The 26,108-nt window shown below is 39.0% G+C and overlaps 1 protein-coding gene and 1 long non-coding RNA gene across 3 annotated transcripts in view; one reads left to right on the plus strand and one right to left on the minus strand.

Annotated features, from left to right (window-relative positions):
- Positions 1-677: 677 nt before the first annotated feature.
- LOC130257914 (uncharacterized) lies at positions 678-1,693 on the plus strand. Its single transcript, XR_008841401.1, has 2 exons — positions 678-1,404; positions 1,530-1,693. It is a non-coding gene; the product is annotated as an uncharacterized LOC130257914 (long non-coding RNA).
- An 8,627-nt stretch (positions 1,694-10,320) lies between these two features.
- CEP89 (centrosomal protein 89) overlaps positions 10,321-26,108 on the minus strand; it is a 34,196-nt gene continuing 18,408 nt past the window's right edge. For both annotated transcript variants that reach the window (XM_056500437.1, XM_056500436.1), the window contains exons 18-19: positions 19,409-19,578; positions 10,321-13,201 (exon numbers count right to left, since the gene is read on the minus strand). In XM_056500437.1, the coding sequence (XP_056356412.1) occupies positions 12,976-13,201; positions 19,409-19,578 (396 nt within the window). In that variant the 3' untranslated portion in view covers positions 10,321-12,975. The remainder of the gene's footprint in view (positions 13,202-19,408; positions 19,579-26,108) is intronic.

Below are 26,108 nucleotides of genomic sequence, written 5' to 3' on the forward strand. Positions count from 1 at the left end.
TCACCTTGGGAAGGTAGAGAAGCATGAGCAAAAATATTTCCTTTGTTTTTCATTAACCTGAGGCAGCTGAGAGGGCAGCTTGTGTTCCTTTGCTTGCAGTTACAAATATTTTCCATTTTTGTAAATATTTAAAGATCTTGCTCCAGTAAAAAATGCCATTCTCTGTTTAGTATTATTATCCTGAATTCTGTAATAAGGTAACTGCTTTCATTTGAGCTAGTCATCCCTAAAACACCTGCAAAAACACCCTTAATCATGATAATCACTTAATTGTTTCTAGCAATGGAGTTGTCCAACTCCTTTGCTGTATGACATTCAAATCAGTAAGTCCTGAGCAAACCCCTCTAAATGCAGCTGAGTTTTTCAATAAATACCAACTGATAAAAGCTAAAAGATGTTCAGGTGCTGGTTCCTGATGTTAACATTTAACATTTGTTGCCTTGTTAAGATAATGGCTCATAAACATGCAATAGAGGGGTGGAAATAAGACCAAACTCTTGTGCCTGGAAATCAACAAAATATCCTGAGCACTATCTGACAATTGCTTTCCTCACTTTTTAAAAAACTTCTTGAGCATGCAGGATTGATCAACAGGAACTCCCACTGCAGTGATGATGTAAATCTGTGACTAAAAATGGACTCTTGGGAACATGTGACACACTTGCTGGTTTATATTTGCCATGTTTTCTGATGCTTGAGCCAGACTGGGCTGGGGATGTTTTTCTCCAAGACTGAGGAAAGCGAAATCAAAATTTTACTTTTTCAGTCGCTGGCTTTTTCCTCTCTTTTTTCTTGTTTAATTCTCACAGAAATAGGGTTAAGATACAAGAGGAGCTCTTCCATCTTAAATAACTTCTTACTGAAAATTACCACAGTAAGTATGGCCAGACAAAAAGGGGGTTTTGGGGTTTTTGTCCTCCTGTTTTAGTTTTTGTTGTCGTTGTTGTGTTGTTTTGTTTTGGGTTTTTTTCTTACAGATAAAGAGAATTAAACAAGTTAAAATTCTAGTCTTGCTTACAGCTATGTGAAAAGGCAGGTATGAACAATTTATTCCTTTTTCTGCAAGTTTTACAACTACTTTAAAAATATTTTTCGTGGTAATTGTGATGTATGACTAAATTAACCAATGTTTTCATGTTCTTCAATTTCACATGCCTCATTTGGGATGAGATATTATGCAATGCACTTCTGTGTTCCTCATTCTGATAATTTTGAAGTTTGGTAATCTTATCAAACCTGTGTTGTTCCTGAAAAGCCACAGAGACTATTGAAATAGATAATGTGCAAAGGAAAGAAAGAAGGGGGTTTAACATTGTCCCTTGAAATGAAGCAGGCACATCCTTCACATCATCTCTACCCTGGAACTTGCAGACCAACAAAAAAAGAACCCAAAAGTATGTAGAGGTATGTAATCTTTAATGTTCTGTTAAGTAAAGCATGGCTGAGGAATTTCTCTTAGATTTTGTGCAGGCAGTCTTTGATTTATTTGTGTAGATGTTTGTGTCACTTGTCTTTTCTTCCTTTTTCAGGTCTGTACTCCATTTTATTTCTTCAGTTCCCATAAAAGCAACATTGAAAATATGTTGCTTGAGTTTTTGCCTGAGCAATTGGTTTCTTTAGTCAACCTGGAATGTCTGGAGAGTTCCCACCTATTCAATAAATGTCTTAAGCCTCTGCAGTGATTTGACCTTAACTAGTTTGTGTTTCTTTATAAAAACAGAAAAGAATCTTCATTTATTGACCAGTTTTGTTTTAGGAGTTGCTCTTCTTGGGATGCTGTAAACCTATTAAGAGATTTTTGATTTTACCAGCAATCCTTCTTTTCCTCAGCCACTGAAGGGAAAAAAAAAAAAAAAAAAAAAAAAAAAAAAAAAAAAAAAAAAAAAAAAAGACAAACATTGATTTCAAGGATTCTATTATTATTTTCTTCATATACAAAAGAAATGACATTTTACAGCCGTGGGAAAAGAATCCTTCCCTCTCAAATAGGTACACAGATGAAGACATGAATGAGTTCAAATTCCAAGGGACTACAGAGGTAAACATTTTGAGGGCTGGTCCTATCTAAACACTGTAGTTTGAACCTTTTCAAATGCTATTTTCCAATTAAACTGTAAAAAGTAATTCTCAGCTTTAATTCGGGAAATAACAAGGACACAGTACATAAACACACATTTTATTATCACAAGTTACAATGAATAAAGGTTAATGTTTGTTAGGGTTGGTATTTATTGCTCCCAGCATTTTCTGCTTTGACCAACGCTAAAGGATAAGATAAGGATCATCCTAACTTGCAGCTTTTAATTGTAGCTTAGCAGTATCTCAGATACTTTCCATTCTAACCTCCCTGCCTGCAGGTTATTTCATTTCAATGAGAGGACCAGTGTGTTTCCTTGCATTTGCTCTTCTGTGCATCTGACCATTCATAGATGTGTTCTAAGATTTGGTCTCAGTACTGAAATCATTTAAATATTTTTTTTATTAAGTAATTTTTTTGGTAAGCTGCAATAAGTGGAATATAAAGAAATGGTATTATTTAATAACTATGGTGATGCTGGGTTATGCTGCTGGTTTGCAAGATCTTTGCATCTTGTGGAAGTCAGTAGGAAATATTAGGTGACAGTTCTTAATAGAACTGCTTAATATCTACAGCTCTTAACAGAAGCTCTGGGGTGTAAATACCCATATTTTTTCCCTACTTAGTTCTTGCTTACAGTGTAAATGTTTTTTCTTCCATGACAAATAAGGCTTTTGAAAAGATATTCAGGTCTGCTAAAGGTTTTATACTAGACCTGCCTGAATGGTGCAAAGGCTTTAGTCCAATGAGAGATTTATTTTTGTAGCATGTATTTTTTAAGCAGAGCTGTTTAGAGACTCTTAATTAACTCGTAAATGCTGAGTATATCATTCTATCCAAAAGGTCACCAAAAAATCAATAAGTCTCTTCCCGGGGAATGTTCTAAAGGAATTTTGATGGCATCTGGAGAAAATTAGCTTTAGTATGTCACACTAGGTTTTTTTTTGGTTTTTTTTTTTTCAAAGGTTGTGAAGTCTTTAACAGAGCTTCCAAGTCTGATCAGAATCAATGATTCTTCTGATAAACACCAACTCCTCGAGTTTTTCTCTTTTAAAAACAAAGCCTGACTTTGATCTCCTTTTTGAGTCCAAAACTCAGTTTGCAGTCCACTGGCCTTCCACCAAGGAGGGGTTACCAGCCAACATTGATTTTGGAGGGTAAATCTGTCTTGTGCCCACCTCTAGATGGGGAAGGAAACACTGAATATTGAAGCCTTCACTGAGGTGATGATGTTCTGTGCTACTTTTGAAGTCTGGTTTTAATTTTGTACTTACCAAAGCCAAATATTTCAGGTATGAAACAATTGTAATAGCTAAAATATATTTCTTTCTATATTTCATATCTGAACATGTGGTATGTTGAAATAAATTTCAGAAGAAAATAGTTCAGGACTAAAAAAACCTGGAGAGCTCACTCCCTGAGAAACCACATTTTCAAACATAAAGAAGCCTTCAAAGTGCATCTGCTTTTCTAGATTTGAGCTGATTGACACCATGGAGTTTTTACCATATTTATTTACACTAGATTTGCAGAGAAGGATCAGTGCTTAGAACTGATGGAAGAGCCATGCCAGCCCAAGGAAGGACTTGTAGTCCCAAGGGAAATTATCTTGGAGCTCCTGATGCAATGTGCCAGGATAGGGGCATGAATTTTCCATGGTGAAAAAGTCTTAGGAGGTGTTCTCTTCTGAGCTGGTGAAAGGCAATCTCCTGGCCTGAAAAACCTTTCTGGCTTGGAAATAGAAGAAAAGAAAACAGCAGGGTTTAAATGACTTCTTAATGGTCAGGGGAAGGTTCCTAGAAACTGGAAGAAAAGATAAGGTAAGTATGGAACAATGCTCTGCGGTTCAGAGAACACTGGCCCACAGCCACCTCGCTGTGACTGTGAGTGTCAGGCTGTCCCTGCTATTAGCACACCAAAGCACACACAGAGAGGTGCTCTCTTCTGGCAATGCACTAAAAAGTGATGCTATTATTTTAGCTGCAGTTGGCAAACGCAGTTTCCTCATTATCCTAATTTCCTCTCTCTTTTCCCACTGGCTGAGGAGAGGCACAGACTCCCTGAAATTCCCAGTACCTGAGATCCCCTTCTAATGTATAACCCCCTGTTTTTCTTTTCCTTGTGTCAATTAATGGAATTCCTTATGGAATTTTTGGTTCTTCCCATTGTTTCTTTCATCTCTCAGTATCCAATTTGGTTTATCAGCAGACCCACAGTTTGTGTGTAAAGACAAATCTCTCTCATTCCATTTATCAATGAGTCGAATCCTTCCCATTGTTTCTTTTATCTCAGTATCTGGCTCTATTTACCAGCAGATCCGGTTTGTTTGTAAAGACAAGTCCCTCATTCCTTTCACTCCGAATTCTCCTGTGGTTTTGGTTTTGAAAAAGTGATAGCAATGTTTGCTTTTTGAATACATAATCACATTATTTATTCTAAATTATAGCAAAATTATGCTTAGTTATTATGAACGGAATGTGCTCTGTAAATTCATCAATGAAACTTGAATGTGACTAATAAATCCTGGATTGTTTTTTTCTCCTTTCTTTGGTAGAAATGGAAGAATTTTTTATGTTGTCTTATGAAAGGAAGCTGAAACTACTTCATGGTTTCAGTTTACTGACTGGGAGATACTGTAACTGGAAGGCAGGTGCAATATAACAAAGTCAGGATATTCTGTCAGCTGTGGTCAAGGAAAAATAGCAAGTTGCTATTTTCTGGTGGGTGATAGAAAAAGGATAAATTGCCATGGGTGGAGTTATTGTACTAGAATAAGACAGTAAAATAATTTCTTCTAATTTTAGCATAGTATCTATGAAACAAGGCAAAGCTATGATTTTAAAATTCTTATGAAGTTCCACACCTTTAATGAAACATGAGCTGGCAGTAGTGACCCAGTAAATCCTCCTATAAAGGCATTTTTTAGTCATCCTGGATTTTCTGTAGTGTGCTGAAAACTACACCAAGAGAGGGAAAGAAGTGAGAACAAGTCTGCCACCTCCATAACACCCAGCAGCCAGAATCACAAAGAGCTTCAGTGTCTCTTCAGTTATTGTGTACAGAAAACATCCTGAAAGCTTTGAATTTAGGAACATCGAGCTTGATTCCAGTGTGTGCTCTGGTGTGTGTGAAGAGATTTCCATGCAAATCATGCCAGCTGGAGAGAAGACAACAGACCTTTGTTTTGCTGACTGCTGCAGGAGGTACAAGCTTTAAAGGTTTACAATGTCCATATAATGTCCACAGAGTACACTGGAGTTCATGTAACAAGTTCTGCATGAATGTACATGACAGTGACAGAAGCTCTGCAGCCTCTGCCAGTTTAAGCATTTTGAGTTATCTTAAGGCACTTGTACAGGTCAGATTGTGCTTTTGATGTTATTTTCTTCCGTGAAGTTGATCTCATTACTTTGTGTGGTTCAAAGGTTACTAAAACTCCTTTCTTTCCAGTCTTGATGTTAACAGAAAAATGAAGAATGATTACAAGTTCTTTTTTTTTCTTCCTTGCTTTTCCCACATATTCTGGGTTTGGATTTTTCAGTGAATTTTTCTCCCATCTGCTACCTGGAAGCAGGACAACATGTGGGGATCCCATGGGGATCCATGGGGGATGCACAGATCCATGGGGATGTACAGATCCCCCCAGCCCATGGGATCCATGGGGATGCACAGATCCATGGGGATGCACAGATCCCCCCCAGCCCATGGGATCCATGGGGATGCACAGATCCCCCCAGTCCATGGGATCCATGGGGATGCACAGATCCCCCCAGCCCATGGGATCCATGGGGATGCACAGATCCCCCCAGCCCATGGGATCCATGGGGATGCACAGATCCCCCCCAGCCCATGGGATCCATGGGGATGCACAGATCCCCCCCAGCCCATGGGGAAGATGCTCACACTGGAGCAGGTGGATTCCTGGAGGGGGCTGTGACCCAGTGGGAGACCCAGGGGAGAGGGGCCCTGGTTCCAGGCTGGAGCAGCCTGTCCCTGGAGGACTGCAGCCCATGGGAAGGGAGAGCCATGTCCCAGCAGTTTTGGGAGGACTGCAGCCCATGGGAAGGGAGACCCATGTCCCAGCAGTTTTGGGAGGACTGCAGCCCATGGGAAGGGAGAGCCATGTCCCAGCAGTTTTGGGAGGACTGCAGCCCATGGGAAGGGAGAGCCATGTCCCAGCAGTTTTGGGAGGACTGCAGCCCATGGGAAGGGAGAGCCATGTCCCAGCAGTTTTGGGAGGACTGTGAGCCCTGGGAGGGACTCACCCTGCAGCAGGGGTGGTTTGGCTGCTCTCATGAGATGGAGCCAAGCTGGAGAAGTTCACAGAGAACTGTCTCCCGTGGGAGGGACCCCACAGTCCCACAGGGAAGAACTCCTCTCCGTGAGCAGGGGAACAAGATCTCAGATGAACTGACCAAAACCCCACACCCTGTCTCCCTGAGCTGTTGGTAGGAAGGAGGGAGGGGTTGGGGGGAAAAAGGTGTTTTAAGGGCTTATTTTACTTCTCGTTATCCTCCTCTGACTCCTCTGAGTTAGTTGAGATGAAATTCCAAGCAGAAGCCCAAGCACTTCTCAAATTTTGTTAGGAAAATAAATTTAAACTAATTACATAATCTAACATAATGTATTCATAAAAATGTAGAATCACAACACTACAAAAAGTTATTGAAAATTAATTCTTACACCCTGCATTTTTGCAATGTACTAAGGATAGTACAGAGGCACGAGCCAGAGTTTCCTTGTAATTTGCCAAAATAAAACAATTCTGTGTTAGCACATACAAATGTCCAGGTTACAGAAGGTATTTCAAAAGACCAACTTAAAAACCACATTTGGCAGAGAAAGCTCCAGCAAAGAAAAAATGTATTCCACATATTTGCTAGGAAAAAAGATGCAGCTTTTTTACCATTACAGCAAATACTTTTTTTTTTAATAGAAAAGTAATGAAAAGCAGCCATAGAAACTCCATTCAAACAAAACCTGCATGTGGAAACACGTATTTTTATGGTGTTGAACTCCTTGGGTGATAAGATACCAAATGAGGAGAAAAGTGTGTTTGATGGCTTTGATGTAGCTGTACAGTGCACAAACAACAGAACTCTGCTCTGAGGGATTGCTGTCACCATGTATTTAAGATACATGAATTGAAACCACAAACATTTTCAGAAGTGGTAGGAATTCAGCTCTTCTTCAAACTGCAGATATATATAAAGTTTTGTGTTCAGAGAAGTCAGCCTCACACAGGCTGTGATCCATATGACCAGAGAGTACAGAATCCCAGAATCATTGAGGTTGGGAAAGGCCTCCAAGATCCAACCTTTGACCAAACAAACGCTCTGTTGTCAACCAGAGATGAGCACTGAGTGCCATGCCTGGTTCCTTCAGCACCTGCAGGGATGGGCACTGCAACCCTCCCTGGGCAGCCCCTGCCCAGCCCTGAGCCCCTTTCCATGGGGAAATTGCTGCTGGTGCCACCCTGAGCCTGCCCTGCCCAGCCTGAGGCCGTTCCCTCTCCTCCTGTCCCTGTTCCTGGAGCAGAGCCCGACCCCCCCGGCTGTCCCCTCCTGGCAGGAGCTGTGCAGAGCCACAGGGACCCTGAGCCTCCTTTTCTCCAGGCTGCTCCTCCTCTAGACCCTTCCCCAGCTCTGCTGCCCTTCTCTGGACAGGTTCCAGCACCAAATTCTCTCTCTTGCTGTGAAGAGCCCAGAGCTGGATGCAGCACCCGAGGTTCAGCCTCAGCAGTGATGGACACTCACTGCCCTGGTGCAGCTGCCCTATTTCTGATACAAGCCAGGTGCCATTGGCTGCCTGGGCACTCCTGGGCTCAGGTTCAGCTGCTCTTCAGCATCCCAGCCACTCTTCCCCCAGCCTGTAGCACTGCATGGGTTTGTGACCCAAAAACAGGACCTGGCACTGCACCTTGCTGTCCCTCAGCCCAGGGATCCAGCCTGTCCAGAGCCCTCTGCAGAGCCTCTGCCCTGCAGCAGATCCACACTGATAAACCACAACTTGAACTGACTGAGGGTGTACTGGATCCTCTCACCAAAATAAAGGATGCTTGGAGCAGGATGCTCTGCCCTGGAATGTGGTCAGGCAGCTGGACAATGCCTATTTACAAGGCTATCAGTGGTGGATTGAGAGGGGCTCATGTGCTGCTTTTGGTGTTGAATTAACCTAAAACCAGCATTACACATCAATCCCAAATTAATATCCTGACAGTGAGGCAAAGACTTGGCAGACAAGCTGCTAAGCTACCTGGAGATATTAGTGGCAGTCAACCACTTTACACTATGAAAGTTCAGTCCCACTTCCAAATAGCATCTTCCTCTAACAAACCCCTTCTTGGAGATTCCTCATTTGGGTGGAGACACCCCTCAAAATTCCTCAAGACTGAGAGAAAAGGATTTGCCCCCAGGCCTGGGTGAGTTACATCAATCTCTGCTTAAGAATTTGGTTTTTTGATAGTTTTGATACAATTGCTTTATCTGACTGCTTTGATATAGTGCACTATCCTATCCTATGCTATACTATACTAGTAGTTTTAGCTTCTATACTATGCAGCAATTAATTATGATTAAGATCGTTTGTCTAATAATTTATCATAATAAATAATTAATTTTTTAATATCTAATTTGTCATCCTTAATTCTGCAGGACAAAGTTGTACAAATGTTCAATCATGCCTCTATAATTCCTTAGATTTAAGTTGCTGACAGTTTGGGACTAAGACTGGATCCATTTGCCCCTGGGCTTCTGTCTGGGGAGTTTAGAAACCACAGGGTCCTTCCTGCACCTCATGACTCAGTGGGAGCTTCTCTAATAAACTTTATCTGAAGTTTCCACTCCACCCATGACAATATTAAATAGGAGTGGCCCCAATACTGAGCCTTAGAGAGCCCCACTAATTAGCAGCTGCCCACTGGATTTAACCCCATTCACCACCATTCCCCTGGCCCAGCCATCCATCCAGTTTTTAACTAAGTGAAGATGTCCAAGCCATGAGCTGCCAGCTTCCCAGAGAATGTTTTGAGAGACAGTATCAAAAGCCTTGCTGAAGTCTTGGTTGTGGATACCACACCCACAGCCCTTCCCTCATCTAAGAAGTGGGTCATCTGGTCATGAAAGATCAGCTTTGTCAAGCAGGACCTGTCTTTCCTAAATCCATGCTGGCTGGGCCTGACCTCTTGGTTATCCTGTACGTGCCATGTGATGGTACACAAGATTTATGACAGTGTCATAAATTATTAAATGGTCTTAAGACTAAAACCTTCCTCAGAATGCTGAGTGGTTTATAAAAGGATACACTTAGAAGATGTGAACATCATCCAGACAGTGTACAGCTATTAAAAATGAGAGCAGGAAAAGGCATGTGAAATCAGTCAAGGGCTACAATATCAAGATAGCCTCTGAACTCCTATGATCTTAACACCTTTGCAAATCTTTGACTTTTTTTTTTATTGCAAGGGATGTTGTGCTTTTACTATTTTTTTTTTTTTTTACTTTTTCAGATGAAAAAGCACTCACCTTGTTACACTGTACCTGCATCTGCTGAGCTGCTTGTGCATTTACATTGGTCCAACACCAACTGACACTCAGTAAAACCCTTCTGCCATCTCTTACAAAAAGCTATTCAGCTGATGGGTACTGACATGACAGACAGCTCCACCCACCTGGCGGCAGCTGAGAAAGAAATAATGGAAGCAAATAATGGGAAAGAATAAAGAGTAAATGTTACAGTGTATTTTACTATAGTGCATTCTCATAGAATGAAGAAATCTAAATGTAGTATCTCATCCAGTATTAGATACAGCACAGCTGAACCATAATTAACTGGTTATCTTATCTTTCCTCCCCAGAGTGAAAGATAACTTACACAATCACAGAACATCCTGAGTTAGAAGGAACCCACAAGGATCACAGAGTCCAGTTCCTGGCCCTGCACACACCCCCTCTGAGTTCTTCCTTCTAGCTAGCTTTACTGGATTTGTCTTTGATTAGGCAGTGGTATTGCCTGCTAGGCAATTTGGCTCCTAAAATTATCAACTTTGTTAGTAATTTTAACAGGACTTTTCTGTTGTTTTTTTTTCCCTTTATGTCTAAATCTTGCAAGTTTTAATAAAAAACATATTTTATTTTTTCAAAAGCATATTTATACGTGTAGTGCTAGCCTTTTAATGTTTTTTCTAGTCCTAAAATCAATGGTCAGCAATAAGTATTATGTTGAGTACTCTCTCCACATAGAAATATACTAAAACCAAGTGGTTTAATGCAAGATGAAAAACATACAGAGCAGAAGATTTATGTTTCATCTGAAAGAGATTTACAGGAAAACCAATTCTTCCAGCTGTTAATAAAAGAGAATCAACTTCATTCTTGTCAGAATGAACTGGGGGGAAGCACCTGTCTGATCATCAATTCTATTTGAACAACACTTGGCACACTTGCAAATGTGTTTACTTTTGCTGATTTGAAACAATTCTAGTATTTTACTGTTCAAGAATGCCAAATATGTATTTCAAATATGTTAATATGTATTGAAAATATCCACAACAGGACTTTTGTTATGCTAAAAAAGTGATCCTGAACCACAGAAGGGCTTTTTCATCCATGGGACATAACTTTTTTTAAGTTTCTTCCAGTGGAAACTGGGTATGGAAAATCACCCATGGATTTGATTAAATGTAAGTTCATTTAATGACACATTTTAATGATATACAAATGGCAAAGTAACTGTGTCATTGTCAAGGTGCTGTCCCCCTTTGAACCATGTATTCAAACCTATTCTAAAACAAGAAAATGGGCAGCAGGTGTGGCAAAAGTACAGTTCTAAGACATTCCCAGGTCACTTCAGTGGAAGAACAGTTTGGCCAATATTGAGAGTTTTGACAATCTTGCCTCTGATTCTAAGGAATTACCATTACAATAGTTTTTCCTTGTGAAGCTGCTTATTTTTACAAACTCTTAAAACAAAAGGGCAAATAAAACCAGATGAGGGTAATATTGTAAACATTAAATCAGTTCTGAGATTTTATTTGCATATTCAGAGATTCTTATATATAAAAATATGACATGAAGTGTTTCATTTTCCAAACCTTCCTTTAAAAACATAAAAAGCTGTGGGTATGGCCAGAGTCTGCACACCTGCAGGTTGGAGCTTGTGTGGAAATGAGAGAAGTGTGTATGCCTAACTTACCTGGTGAGGTATTTCAGACCTGCTATCGCAATGCAGTTTTTTTTTCCAAATTCAAGGAAGACAGGGCACAGGACTGCTTTACTGATAGACCACCCCCATGACAATTTCACATATTAATGAAGTTATTTAAGACTGTGCTTGAGAATAGTTTCTGGTTGTTATGTTGAGGCAAGGAGTCCTGAAATAATCAAGCTGAAAAAGCCAGGACAATGAAAGGATTTGAAGCTCATTTTAAGTGTCTGGGCAGAGAGCAAAAGATGTTGTTAGAGAGTAGTTCTGTTAATCAGTGTCTTAAAGACTATGGCATGCTGAAGTGTTATCTTGATGACCTGGAAAGGTTTTTGCACTCGTTTTATTGCTACAAAGGAAAGTAATTAAAGTACATTTTAAAATCTCACTTGCACAGATATGACTCAGCTCCTTTCGTGGTTTCTCATAATCAGGGTAGTATCTGAGTGCACTGAGATTCTCCCAGTGCTTTGAAAGTCTGTAGATTTTTAAACTTTGCACTGTACTGCAGAACCTGGCTTTGAAGCTGTACATCTACCTGTCCCTGAATATCATGTGCTGTCCCCACCCTCTCCTAAATAAAGCTATTCTGCTGGGTCATGGCCTTAACCCTGAAGGAAATTGCTGCAGGAACCTTTCCAGACACAAACATTATGTATTTCTTTTAGTATTTTAACTTGGTTTCCTGCTCTTTTTGTTAACTTTGATCAAAGCCAATGAAATTCTTAATTCTTTCTAATACTACAGAACTATGAGAGTTACATGGTTTTTGTATTGTTACAGTTTTCTGGTACCATATGTATTTCATTATGAAAATTAATCAAAACCAAAAAGCTGATCCAGCAAGTTATATGTAAATCCAAAACAAAGTCACATCATAGTAATACATACTACCAAGTTGATGTGCAATATTGTGAAAAATCAAGAAATCTGAAAGCTAAGATAAATAGATATCAATAATCCAAAGGCATATACAATAATCACTGCTTCATAAAATACTTTGGGTGGCTTTTGAAGCCACTGAATGTGAAGCAGGGTGAACAAAACAATCTGGAGGAGAGCTGCATCCTATGCTGGCAGCTCATCCCCTTGGCAAACCAATGGTAGGAGCTTCCCAACACCTACAGGGACCCTGTAAATCTCCACAGTGGACAGTTGTGCATTCAGGCACCAGCAGTTGTCATGAGGATGTTTCAGTCTTGTCTGCTCCAGAAATCTTCTCTGTCCTTAAGATGACAAGATTTTTGGCACACGATCTAGAAGTCAAGGTGCTTCCTCATGAGAAAAAGCTTTTTTTTCAGCCTGGACCATACTCCATCTGGTGTTTTAGGGAGAATTTACCAAAACTTGTCCTTTTAATTTTAACAAGCACTGTCTTGCTGTTGTTTTGTGGCATGTTGTGTGTCTGTGCTAAACACCAGGCTTACCAGTTCCTTATCCTCTTAACTACTTGTCTTTGCATGTTAACTTAAAGCTGTATCACGGGAAGGAATAGCCTTTTCTTCAAGTAGCAAAATAATACTTAAGGCTAGATTTATATTATTCACAGTACCAATAGAGAATATGCTGTTGTCATTTTGAATACCTTAAAAATACAGTAATATTGAAGACAGTAAACATTCCATTACACCTTATTTTGCTGAAAAACTAAAATTCAGGCACCAAGCTCTCTTTATTGGATGGGATGCAGATTCTTATCACTGACATTCTTGCTGAATTTCATTTTTAGCAGGAGATGAAGTTTTCACATCACAATAGCTAAAATCATATCCATAAACTAGGTCCTTCTGAGGGTATGGTTCATCAACTGTGACAACACTCCACATGTCATTCTTCCTCAGGGATTTATGTAAGAGTTCTCTCATTCTCTTGTTTTCTTTGGTTGTGCATTCCCACATGATTTCAAGTTCTCCTTCTGTTTTTCTAGGAAAAAGAAATTAAGAGAAATCTTAACTTTAACAATGTTTCAGCAGTACAGAATTACAGTATGTGGACAAGTAAATTAGAAATGGCCTGTATTTAGGTACTTGAAATTATCTGATTGAAATTCAATCATATTTTGGTTTTGGAAAAGCTCATAAACTGTAATGCTGAACAGGATATGACCAGAAAATTACCCATTACTGGACCCATGTAACAAGCTGGATTAAGTTTGCACACAAAGCAGGGCATGTGAGACCCAAATACTGTGACTACCACTCTCCACTGACTGGGGCTCCCTTGTGACCACAGCTCTGCTTCCCACATCACACTGCCCCTCCTGTCCAGAGCACTGTCAGACTCTGTGCTCAGCTAATGCATCCTTGTGGGAGCCAAACAAAAGTGGTATAAACCTAGAAGGTAGACAAAGCCCAACAGCTTCCTAATGTATGTTGACTCAAAAACACAAAATAGTAAGGAAATGAAGATTAATTGATGTGGAAAGCATAGCTGTTGAATGGAAAATGAGCACACATATTTTAATACTATAGACAAATGGAGTCCCCTTGAGGGCACTGCCTGAAGCATTGAATAGAGCTAGCCTTCTATACCAATTGTCCCCAATACCAGGCTCTAAAAGTGAGAAACTGATCAATGCAGAACATAAATGTGTTGAGATGAAATGCTGTCAGTCTACATTGTGGGCAAAAGGTGTACAGTAGGAAATTTAGAATCAGCAGTACAGTAGGAAATTTAGAATCAGCACATCTTAGAGAATCCTTTGTGGTCATTAACACTGAGAATGAAATGATGAAACACTTCTCATACCAGACAGAGTACCAGCCCACTTTGTGTTTCACCTTATGACTGGATATACCGATGGAAGATTAAAAAAACCTTATGGAGAAGGGCTTAAGATAATTCTTGTACCTAATGCTTGGAATGAACTTCTGTAGTGGAGAAGATCAGTAACCACTGAGAATGGAATTACAGCAAAAGGTGGCAGGTGAAGCAATAGTTCAGGACTCTGCCCAACAACATGAGCAGCCACAGTTTATGAGTTGGACCTTTCCATTTCTGCCAAGTCACTAAAAAGCCATTAAGAAACAATCTCTCATTTTTGAAACACCAAAACAGTAGATGACTTTGTTCTCACAAAGTATACTTCTTCTTGAGATGGGATAAGATTGTCTAGTCCTACCAGTGCTCAGAATATGCTTCAAAATGTTTTACACAATGACATTTACCATTAGCCTCAGCCTATCTTTGGGGGAGATATGAGGCATATATATTATTTCATGACTGAACTCCCCAGCTGGCAGTCCTCAGTTTCACACACTGGTGGAACTCTGTATTGTGATCTTGGAACATTTTCAGCATCTTGTTTTTAAGTGAATTTTTATATCTTGATAGGGACACACCCCTGCTATCTGTTGTCCCTTGTCTCCAATAAGAGTCTTCAGGCACTGTGCACAGCACTCTTTTAACACAGGAGAGCTTAATCTGGTTTTGTATATCTTGATAGGGACACACCCCTGCTATCTGTTGTCCCTTGTCTCCAAAAGGAGTTTTCAGGCACTGTGCACACCACTCTTATGTTTGAAAATTAACACAGGAGAGCTTAATCTGGCTTATCATTATTGTAGTACAGATCATTACCCAAGATTTATTTCATCTGCTAATTTCTGAAATTGAGACTTCTTTGGCTTTTTAAGGTTGTTTCTTTGTTAATGCTTGCATGAGCCTGAGGCATAGAATATTTGAAGTAAGATTATGAAACTAAAGATCAGCAAGTTCTGAATTATAGTTTAATGCTGTCAGCATGCCAGACAAATAGGATTCACATTTTCAGTCCATACATTCAGTTTAATGGCAACTGGACTGATTTTAGAAAAAAAAAAATTAGTTCAAAGATATTAGTTTAAGTGTCCTCATGGTTAAAATTACTGCAGCAGCAAGAAAACAGATGCCTTTAGAGGTTTAACTGAACTCTTCCTGGAGAGCTGAGAGATGCAGAGCCAGAGTGCTACCTGACTTGGCTTTGGAATGAGCACTCAGAGCACATTGCTGCAAAGAAAGTGCAGTGCAGCTGCCCCTGCTGCAAACACAGCACACTGCAGCCACAGGTGAGGCTTTTCAGTGTGCCACAACTGCTTCACAGCCCAGCTGCTTCCCAGGTGAGCAGCTGAGAAGTAGCTGTAGCATCCCACGTGCAGTTACATAAGGGAATTTTGTTTAAAAATTTTGACCTGGTTGAAATTTAAAAATGCATTCAGCAGAATGGGTTGGGGAGAGGGTGTCTTCATTTTTGCTAGTTACAACCTCCCTTCCCTTAAGGAATTTGGATTACAGAGCTGCTTGGTTACTACAGCTGTACAATTTTCTCAACACCAAAATTTCCTTGCCTCTACATCTGGTTTGCCTCTTAAAACACAAGAGGCAACTTGCCACTTGTAATTTAAAACTAGATACATGCTCAGTTTAGATACATATGCTGTTTCCAGGTGTCATTAGATAAAAGGCATTAAATTAATTTCTTATTAATGTAGTCTATCATTAATTACGTAAAAATAAAAATTTCATTCAACCCCTAACCTTGCCAAAATGTAGGATTTTATAACTTGTTGAGAGTAAGCAAAATGCCAGTGCCCCACTCATGTTTGAGGATGAAAAAATTACTAGAAGTAGGCTCTGAAAGCAGATTCTCCTTTAAAAAAGACAGTTTTCTGCCCTCACTGAACGAAATTCATTCAGCCTTAATCTCAGAATTTTATTTGGGCTGGCTCAAGAATTCATTTTTATCTATCCTGTAACAGTTTATTTACCTATTCCTTATCACAAAGGTCAACAGTTTTTATTAGGGTTATAATTTTGTATGTCACCTCACAGGTAAGAGAGCCCTTGCCTATGCACAACTGCAAAGCTTTTCTGCTGCTGATCCTCTTCCAAGGACAGCTTAATGCACTTTCAAACTTACATTCTGCATCCAAAGCACAGCAGCTCTAACTACCTTAAGGTACTGTTTGTCTGCAGAAGTCTTATGAAATCAGCTCTGACCTAGAAAACTCATAAAGGTAACTAGCCTGTCAAATAAGACTGGAAACATTTATGAACATGTTTTTTTACCCTAGGATCACATCATGAACTTTGTTTATATCTCAAACCTCTTATTTAAGGAAATGTATGTGATATTGATATCTCATTTCTTATCACTCAGTGACTAATAAAGATGTCATTTTCAGCTCCCTGAAAAACAAAATGCTATTGCTTTCTCATAGTTGCTTTAGGTGAAAGGCTGCTGTTGTCCAGCAAAGGCTGTAATTACTGAGAAGGTTCTGCAGAGCAGCTTCTAGGAAGGGAAATCTGCATACCTTTAAAGCTTTTATTTATCAAAAGTACTTCTTTTTGTTTCTTTTTGTGTTTCTTTTTGAAAACCAAGCAGAAAAATTCTCATCCCTTGGATGCAATGGGTAAGCAGTGGAACTCCTGATTTTTGTTATAAGGTGAAAGACTGCAGGAGGGGAGAACATTTCAAAGGTAAGTAATTTCTGTTATGTTTGATGAAAGCCCATGCTAGTTTGAATGCAGACTTGTTAAAAACAGAATGAAACAAACAGCACATGAATATATCTCTTTGTCTACACATGACTTCTGACCATGCTGTGACTGTAGCAGCTCTGCCTGTGGGCACACAGGGAGTGCAATGTGCTGTGACCTGCCACCACTCAGCTGTGCTGTGCTCCTGCTCCCCTTAATGGGCTGGGGCTGTTTATCTCTGAGCAGGGTCTCACTGACAGAATGCTGCTGTTTCCAGATCTGAAGTGGGACTTCTCTTTGCTTTACAAGAAAACTTACCAGCACAACAGGTACAGTATGTTTTTGTGATAAAGAATTTCATGGTGGTAGCTGAGTCAGACTTGCCCCAATTTCCTAACTCTGTATTATTAAACTAAATGCAAGAGAAAAAGAAATGATATTAAATATTTTTCTTTCTTCACCTGCTTAGTGATTCATCATACCTTCAGCTAGATTTTAAAGTAAACTGGCTTTTCTGATTAAAATGTGGCATGCCACTCTCATTTTCATTATCTAACAGTGAAATTAGAGAATAAATTAGAAATTAGAGAATATTTAGTGTATGCATTTATCTTAATGCCTATGTAAGCATTGTGCACAGAAACATTATCAGCTAGACAGTATTCTGGACTAAAAATCTACTCTGCAAACAGAGCTAGTTACAATAAATCTAAATGTTTGGTACTCTCCTAGCACTAACAACTTTGGTTGCCAAGCTACAGATGATGAACAAGATCTGAACTACAAATAATTTAATAATTTTCCCTTAATTACTTCTGTGACTCTGTGGAGGGAAGGGTGACAGAAAATATAAGCTTTGTAAAATCATAAAATACCAAAGCTGACCAAAATACATGTGTAATTTCTGGCTGATAGGCATAAAAGAGCAGATATGTATTTGGATTACCTTAGGAAACTACTTTATATTGCACTTGAGTACTTAAGTACTTGAGTACTTGAGAAGAATAATGGAATATGAAGAAACTAGTTCATATAAACAGTATCAGCCATGGTGCTAGTTGGTTTTATTGATTTTGTTTCATAAGCATAAAAACTTATTATTCCTTATATAGGTGTAGAATTCAGCTGACTTTTCGGTAACATTTTTTTTTTTTTTTTAATCTACATTTTTAATATAGTAATCAAAGGAAAATAGTGAACCATGAGGTTAACCAAAATACCACTTGGAAGGTGACTATAAAAATTAGTTTTTACTTTAATAATCACTGTTGAGATTTAACTATCACCAGAAAAAACCAGTGACTTGTTACATCATTCAGTAATGTTGAAGACTACAGAAATGAAAGCCACATCTTGATGGGGCTCATCTTGGGCTTGTTTCCAAACCACTTTTCTTCATCATCATGCAGTTAAATGGACTACAATGGTGTAGAGTTACAGGTACAGATCTTGTTTTTTAAAAGGTAGCTGCAAGTATTAATTGTGTGTGTTTAGTGAAGAAAAAATTAATTCATTTAGACTGAAAAGGTAAAAATGATTTAGTATACCATATGAAAAATGTAATTAATTATTTTACACATCTGTGTTACATCAACTAATTTGCCTACTTTGGGGTTAAATGGGGTTTGAATGATCCATATTATGGGACTTCAAGCTATGCTCTATCCTATGTTGGAAAAAACCCTCTTTTTTTTAATTGCTGTTCTCTACAGTAAAAAATTGTAACATGAGCCCAGAGAGATGAAAGTAATTTAATTAGTTAAAAATCCTGATAACTATTTCCAGAGAAATGTGGATCAGTTCAATCTGATTTTTAATGCAAATTTCAGAGACTAATGGAATGTTCATTGTACAACTTTGCTGCTTACACCTGTTTAATTGCACTGTATAAAGTAACTGAGAGGGATTGTGCTGATATAAGGTAGATGATACCAAGCCCAGTTTTTCTATTGTCTGCTAAAATCTATTTAAATCTATTATTTCACAATGGCAGTGATGACTTGAGAAATGACTGCTTATTACTTTTCTTCAGTTGTTAACAGTTTTATGCTAATAATGTGAATGTGCTATGAAGCTTTCCACCAGCAGAGGGAAAACACCTTTAAAGGACTCTATATTTAAAGGATATTTCAACACTGCAGTCATAATCTTCCATAAATCTGTTAAATTTTCTTCTCTTTATTTTGCACATAGCCAATCTAAGTCACTTATTAATAGATCAGTAAGATGGATTCAAAAGAAAACAGATCTTTGGTGTACTCATTAGATTCCCTTCATTTCCTACTATTCTGAAAACTGTTGAGGGGTGTGAATGGGAAAGTGTTCAGCCTTTAGCAGAAGATTAAGATAAATTAAAATGTATCTCGATTTATAGAATCCTTTCAAATTATCAAAGATCTGCTCAGATGGATATCCTTCTCAGACTGATATCCTTCTTAAGAACAGCAAGTCATACAAAATAAATTCCTCCTTCAAAAGATCTTTCCAGGAGCTGGGAATCATGAGCAGGGTTTCAGCACTTTCAGTATAGCCAAAATGAGTGAGAAAAGCAACCCAGAATATACCACAGGAGACTCTGCTGGAAAGTGAGCACTGGTGGCTGTGTCAGCTGCTTTCCCTTGTCCCTTTACCTGTCAGACCTACTTGGATTGCTCCTGCCTGTGCCCCACTCACCTGTTTTGCTCCAGCACTTCTTTCAGAGTTTCCTGTTTGTCTTGCAGCAGATGCTGCAGGTGCTTCATTTCTTGCTCATACTGAGCAATCTTCCTTTCAAATTCTTTCTCCTGCTCAGTCATCTTGAGACTGATATCTCCAAGCTTCCCAGCTGCTTTCTTTTTATATACCTGTAAGGGTTAAAGTTAATAGAAAAAAGTGGGATTATAGGACAAGTTATTACCAACAAAAGAAACAGTTAGATACTGATTTTCAGTTGAATCTTTACATCAGTGCTGCCTTGCTTAATTGTGTCAGGTAGGTTGCATTATGGGATTTTTTTAACCTATATGTAAAATTGAATTTGTTCCTTTTGTTCTGCATATAAAACTAGTGTGTACAATGAATACCATACTCTATGTTTGTTTTAATGTGAACACAATTACCTGCACAAAAAGTTTGTTTTCCAAGATACAAAGCTACACTTTACAGCACATGTCGCTTACCACTTGCTGAACAGTTATATTATTTTTCATACATACCATGAAAAGGTGCTTCTGTTTTGTTAGCTGTTTATTCTTAATACTAAGAGGAAGAAAATAATTTTGCTTGTTGCTTCACATAACAGTCCTCTTGTTCAGTGAAGCACAAGTGATTTTTTGATTAATGGCCATAATAACTAAATGATAACTAATGACTGGTCTCATCTCAAAAATAAGAAACTATTTTTGTACAAAGTAACTTTGCTTTCTGAAATAACATCCCCATTAAATTGCATAACCACACAAGAAACTGGAAACTGGTTTGTGTACACATTTCTATAGGCTGCTGCTCTTGACAATACCAAAATCTAGTATTAACTTATTTTCTCATGATTACAAATAGAACACTAAAACTGTTATTTTCTCTGCAGACTGTGATGTTTCCTACAGACTATGGAACAGAGTTTTGGGATGGAAACACCTCCTTTAATAAAACTGTAAACTAATTTAGTGAAGCTTTGAAAATATTGCTATTTATGTCTTGCTAATAAAATGTTTTATCTCAGGTGTTAATCACTAAGGTGTTATTTACATCTGAATCAGGGGAGAAAGACTGACTGCCTTTTGGAGGAATTTTTAAAAAGGCATTTTTAGATGTGTTTTCCACAAACTGTTTCCATTTTTGCTCTTGCAAAACTGTCATTGTGAAATTTAATTTTCTAGAGGGAACAGGATAAAAATAGATAGTATTTACCTAGAATATTAGCAATTCAATATTTAAAGCTGACTTACATAGGGTTTTTATCCTAACTTTTCCCTGACAGTTCTAATAGTAGAATAAGAAGCCTGCAAGGTAACCAGTTACATCACTCAACTTTTTAGATTCCCAGAGAAGTCTTCAAAATGCAGAGTAATGTTATGGAAGGCTGAAAGTAAACAAGATCCTTCTGAACAAAAGGTTGCTCAGAGCCAGCCCAGAGGAAGTGCAGAGTATAAGGAACAGCTGAACCTTCCCCTCTGTCAGTAAAAGCTCCAGCACTCGTCAGGTGCAGGACCTGAAATGCCCTCTGTAGGTTAGGTGCCCATGATAATTCCAAAGTACAAGTGAAAACTTCCTCTCTCCATTTTATCACAAGAAGGCTGGTGAATGGTAGCACTGGTGAAACCCTGTTTTCTATCATGTGTTCACTGACCAACCAGCTACAAGGTGGTCTGTGTTTCAAGCTGAGGTTTGTGTTTCAAGCTGCACTCTGCCTGAGATGCCTCAGGCCTCTGGCTCCTCCAAGCCCACAGCTGCCTCTGGTGGCTCTGCACTCCCACTCTGCCAATTGAAGCTGAGTGCCATGTGCAGAATGGTTGCAAAATCAGAGGGCAAAAGTGCACATTTTACTTATGGTCATATGATTATAGTCTCAAACTAGGTATGACTTATACATTGTTCTGATCTTGCCTATATGGACAGATTAGAATTAAGTCTGTGTAAAATACTGCCTGGGCAGGTTGGGATGGTTCTGGGCACACTGACACATGCTGCTGGCACTTAGAGATCCTTCACAGCAGGTTACTACCTTTGAATTGCTCAAGATAACCTATCAATGTTCTCTGAAAGGAAGCAGATAGCAGCAAACAGACTGGTGGAGATTACAGTTTTCAGGAAGAGGATGTTAACACAAAGGTGGAAGTCATAGTATTTTCCTCTAGAGCTGGACAGGGTATACCATGCCCAAGGTCATGGCATCCCATGTACACAGGAAGCAGGATGAGGAACAATCATGGATGCAGGTGCTGGTACTGCAGAGGACTCCCATCTGCAATTTACTCCCATGTGAAGTCGTTTCAAGGTGTCCTCTTCATCACCATAGCTCTGTTACACCTTGCATATTGAATTACATGCTGACAGTTGGGGAATTCTGAATAAAGAGCCAACAAAACATTATTTCTACAAGCATAGGCTGCTGGGTATGATACATGTAATGATCTGGTTATTTGTTGAAGTAACAAAGCTATTTTCTGTCAATTGTGTTTTGTCCCATCCTTAACCAGTAAAATCAGTATTGCTATTTCCAAAAGAGAGCAAAGTATTATCTGAAGAGAACTCCCACTTCTCCATAAAGTGTTATAAGTGTGATCCTCACAGAATAGCCCTCTAATGTGAGTAGTGATGAAATTTTCTGTGTGTGCTACAGAACACTGATAATTTTCTCCCATGGCACCTAAAATTCACTGACAATTATCTTCAGGGCTGTGTAAAAGAATCATATATGGGAGCTGGGGGAGGAAATTCCTTTTTAGTAGTAGATAATACCTATAACCTTCCCAGTATAACTGGACTTTGACTGAAAAAAAGAGACAGCCTATTTATTCAAAAGGTTTGGTGAAAGTTTTGTCACACAGTACTGTGGTGTTAATAGGAAATAAAATACTTCCTCTATTCTCAATGAAAAAAAATGCAGGCAAACTGCAGAAACTTTTTAATTCAAAGCCCACAAAATCAATGTTAATTGTTTGGGAAAAAGTTAACCTGTAGTACTATGTGCTATGGTTAGGCTTTCTGTTTTCTACACAAACATGATTGACTCTGGGAAATAAGCTACCTTGTATACAAAATAGTGATATACACCAAAATCATTTAGAGATTCTTTGTATACATATCTAACATCACAAAGTGTGAAAGATTTTGAGCATATGAAGGGAATGAAGAGAATAAATGGGAAGGGAATGAATGAAGGGAAAACTCATGTTGCAATATTATATGCTGTACTACATGGGCCCTTGTATTTCCTGATTGTTAAACTGGGACAAAAATAGGGGTGAATTCCTGCCCTGATGATTAGAAGATTTAGGGAAAAAATAGTCCATCTTTAGGACTGACAAAGCAATGGAAGCAGTTTCTTAAGTGGCTGCATTAAAAAAACTAGCAACACTCCATGAATTTTCAAGGGAAAAATCTAGAGTCTAACAAAACACAATTAATACTCTGAACAGAAAAGCCATGTATGCAGCAAGATTTAAATCAACCCATGATCTCCTGATTTCAGACACAAAGCACCTTTCCCTAAGTCCAGACTAATGTTGATAGGAACATTGCCTTCTTCAAATGTGCTGCCATGAGCAACTGGTTATACAAAAAGGAAGTTGTGCAATGAGTGCACACAGTTCTGAAATGCACAGCTCCTCAGTGGTCAGGTAGTGGAACCCAGAAGCCTGAGAGTTTTGAACTTTTTGTGCTTTCTGAGAATGACCTCCAAGGGAACACTGCTTTTGACTTGAGGCCCTGGAGAAGGGGCTTCCAAATTTGAGTGATAGAGTTGAATTGAAGTGTGTGGTGTCACATGGTGAAGGGTTTGGAATTTGGGGTTTTAGAATATAGTAATAGATATGGGACAAGATAGAGGTTCTTGGGAGTTGTCTCTTCCTGTTTTCTTCCTTCTTCTTCATGCTTTCAGGCAGTAGTTTTTGGTTGGATAGTTAGTGCTGCACTGAGTGTTACAGGGGTTTGGTTACTGGATCAAAAATATAAACAATATAGATGTTAGCTTTAAATTGGTCTGTTTAGCTTTAAAAGACGTTTTAACTAGCTAGTTTCACTTCCATTTTGCTCAGTTTTAGCTGGTTGCTAGAAGTGTGGCAGAACTCTCTGTACTACAGATAAGATTTAATAAACAACTTATCCCAAACACAAGAAAATTCATCTCTTGTGCATTCTATCCTGACTCTGAATGAAGGCAAAAGAAAAAGAAGACAAGCCACTAATAAAGTGGTACGTGAACATACAATCAGAAAGTGTTAGGAACAAATTTTTACTACTTTCTTTTCATCAATGATAATTTTGTACTCTAAATGCAATAGGTAGCAAGATGGCAGGAAAAAAATTAAGGCCAAATTAGTAAACTTGCATGAAAATGAGAGCAGTTACAGCAGGAGATCCTAGATCGCAGAGATCTTCAATACAAAGGTTGTTTCTGTTTTTACTAAAACCTCATGACTAACAAAATTATTATCAAACAAAGATTCAGGATCAATTAACTTGTTGTATTCTAAATTCTTTTTTTTTAGTGTGTGCATAATTTAAAGATTAATTACACTTGCAGTGAAGGAAAGGAAAAGTGTCAAATGATGAACTGGAGTGCAAATTCTGTTATCATAGATTGACTATTCACAGTTCTACATCTAAAAGCCTGGATTATTTTCAAAGCATTTGTACTAGACTTTTAACTAAAATACTTTTAAAAAAAAAGACAGATTGTCTCTTTTGCATGAGTTTGAAGGACTCTCTGATGAGACAATTACATCCAAGTTCATATTAAAAGAGAAAACAGTGTGGAAGATTTCTTTCTAGAAATATGTCCATCCTTCCTGGAGCCCTCTGTTTTTAAGGGCTGCTTCCCAAGGAACTCTCCAAATCAGTCTCTTGAATAGGCTGAACTCTGCCCCCTGGAAATCCAATGTGGAAGACTTGATGCTCCTCTTGTTTCACTGTATACTGAAAACTACTATTTCATGGTCACTGCTCCTGCAGCCCCCAACCACCACATCTCCCACCAGCCCTTCTCCGTTTGTAAACAGCACGGGCCTCACCCCTGCTCAGCTGGCTCACAGCTGTGACAAGAAGCTGTCCTCCAAACACTCTAAGCACCTCCTAGAGTGCCTCTTCTCTGCTATGTTGAGCTCCCAGCACTTAGAGAATAACACACTCACCTCTTCATCCTTGTTGGGTGCTCTGTAACAGACTCCCATCAGGATGTGGGCCTCGTTGGCCTTCCCCATGATTCTCACCCACAGCTACTGAACATTATTGTCAGTAATCTCAAGTTCCATGGTGTTGGGAGCCTCTCTAATATCCAGAGGCACCCCTCCACCTCTTCTCCTGTCTCTTCTGCAGAGCTTGTACCCATCCACTTGCAGCACTCCAGTTAGGCCAGTCATCCCACCCCGTTTCCTTGATGGGGACTATGCCATAGCTGTGCCATGGCTCCCAGTTCATGTTTGTTATGTGTGCTGCATGCACTAGATGTCCATGCACTTCAACTGGGCTGACTCTGCCCTATCCCCCTTGGGCTTGATCCAGGACTTGGTACCTATTCCCTAAGGGTACCTGGGAAGGTGAAAGAGGTCAAGAGGGAATTTATTACCCCCCAAAATCTGGGCCCATTTTCTCCTCATCTACTAGGTCCCCTACTTCTGCTTGATGGTAAGTGCTATGGGGGTCCTCTGATTCCTGCAGGGCTTCTCTCAGGGTTGGAAGGGTGAAACCCAACAGTCTTTCACTTTCCCCAATACTCCTTGGCCTTTCTACTTCTTCCTTAAGCTCTGTCAGCAGAGCAGATCACCTGCTCACACTGCACACAGGTGTCCTTTGCACTATCCTCTGATACTACCACCAGGCTCAGACCCTCCCTGCAGCCAGGGGTCTGGACAGCTGTGTCCTTCTTGGGGGATTCTGCTTGTTAGTACACTTTTGCTAGCAATGGCTTTTGACCATTTGAAAGCTATTGCTGTGAAAAAAGAGAGGGGGTTAAAAAAAACCCCACAAACCAGCACCAGGACAGCAGTTGCAACCATATCTATGCTAACTGCTGAGCAAGACTTGATGCAGGAATAGCTATGGAGTCTTGACTGGCAAAGCATAATATGGATACTCTCTGCTTTAGGATAAACTGAACAAACTTGACTTAATACAAGGTCGAGTAAAAAAGTAATTATTTGATATATTACTTAAAAATAATATATACATAACTTTCTAGATATAGAAACCAATATACCAGGTATCGTTCTCCTTTCTTTTTTTAAAGATTACTATAAAAACAATTATGGTAGCATCAAAGATGCTGAAACATAAATGTTTCAATTTATTTCACTGTTATATTGCAATTACATACTGTGCTTTTTATTTGTTTAGAGAGTTGTAAAGGTAACTTATAATGTATTCTCTAACTAGGCTGGATGTTTGAACAGCCTCTGAATTTCTCAACCTTCTATCTAGGTCACAAGAAAGTATTTGATGGTAACTGTACACTTGAGATAATGCTTTTAATTCTTCCAAATCCAATTGTAATGGACTTCAAGTTGAAGGAGTGGTAAAGACTCAAAAAAGTAGAAGACAGAGTACTTGGGTTACATTATAAAGCAAAAAATTAAATACAAATAATATTTAAATATTATTACAGCTAGTCATATTATCCAGGTAATGATGTAAATGTGATGATCTGACAGATATGCAGTGCAAAAATACAAAGGAA

Source organism: Oenanthe melanoleuca, chromosome 11, assembly GCF_029582105.1.
Source record: "Oenanthe melanoleuca isolate GR-GAL-2019-014 chromosome 11, OMel1.0, whole genome shotgun sequence".
In the NCBI taxonomy this organism is placed as follows: domain Eukaryota; kingdom Metazoa; phylum Chordata; class Aves; order Passeriformes; family Muscicapidae; genus Oenanthe; species Oenanthe melanoleuca.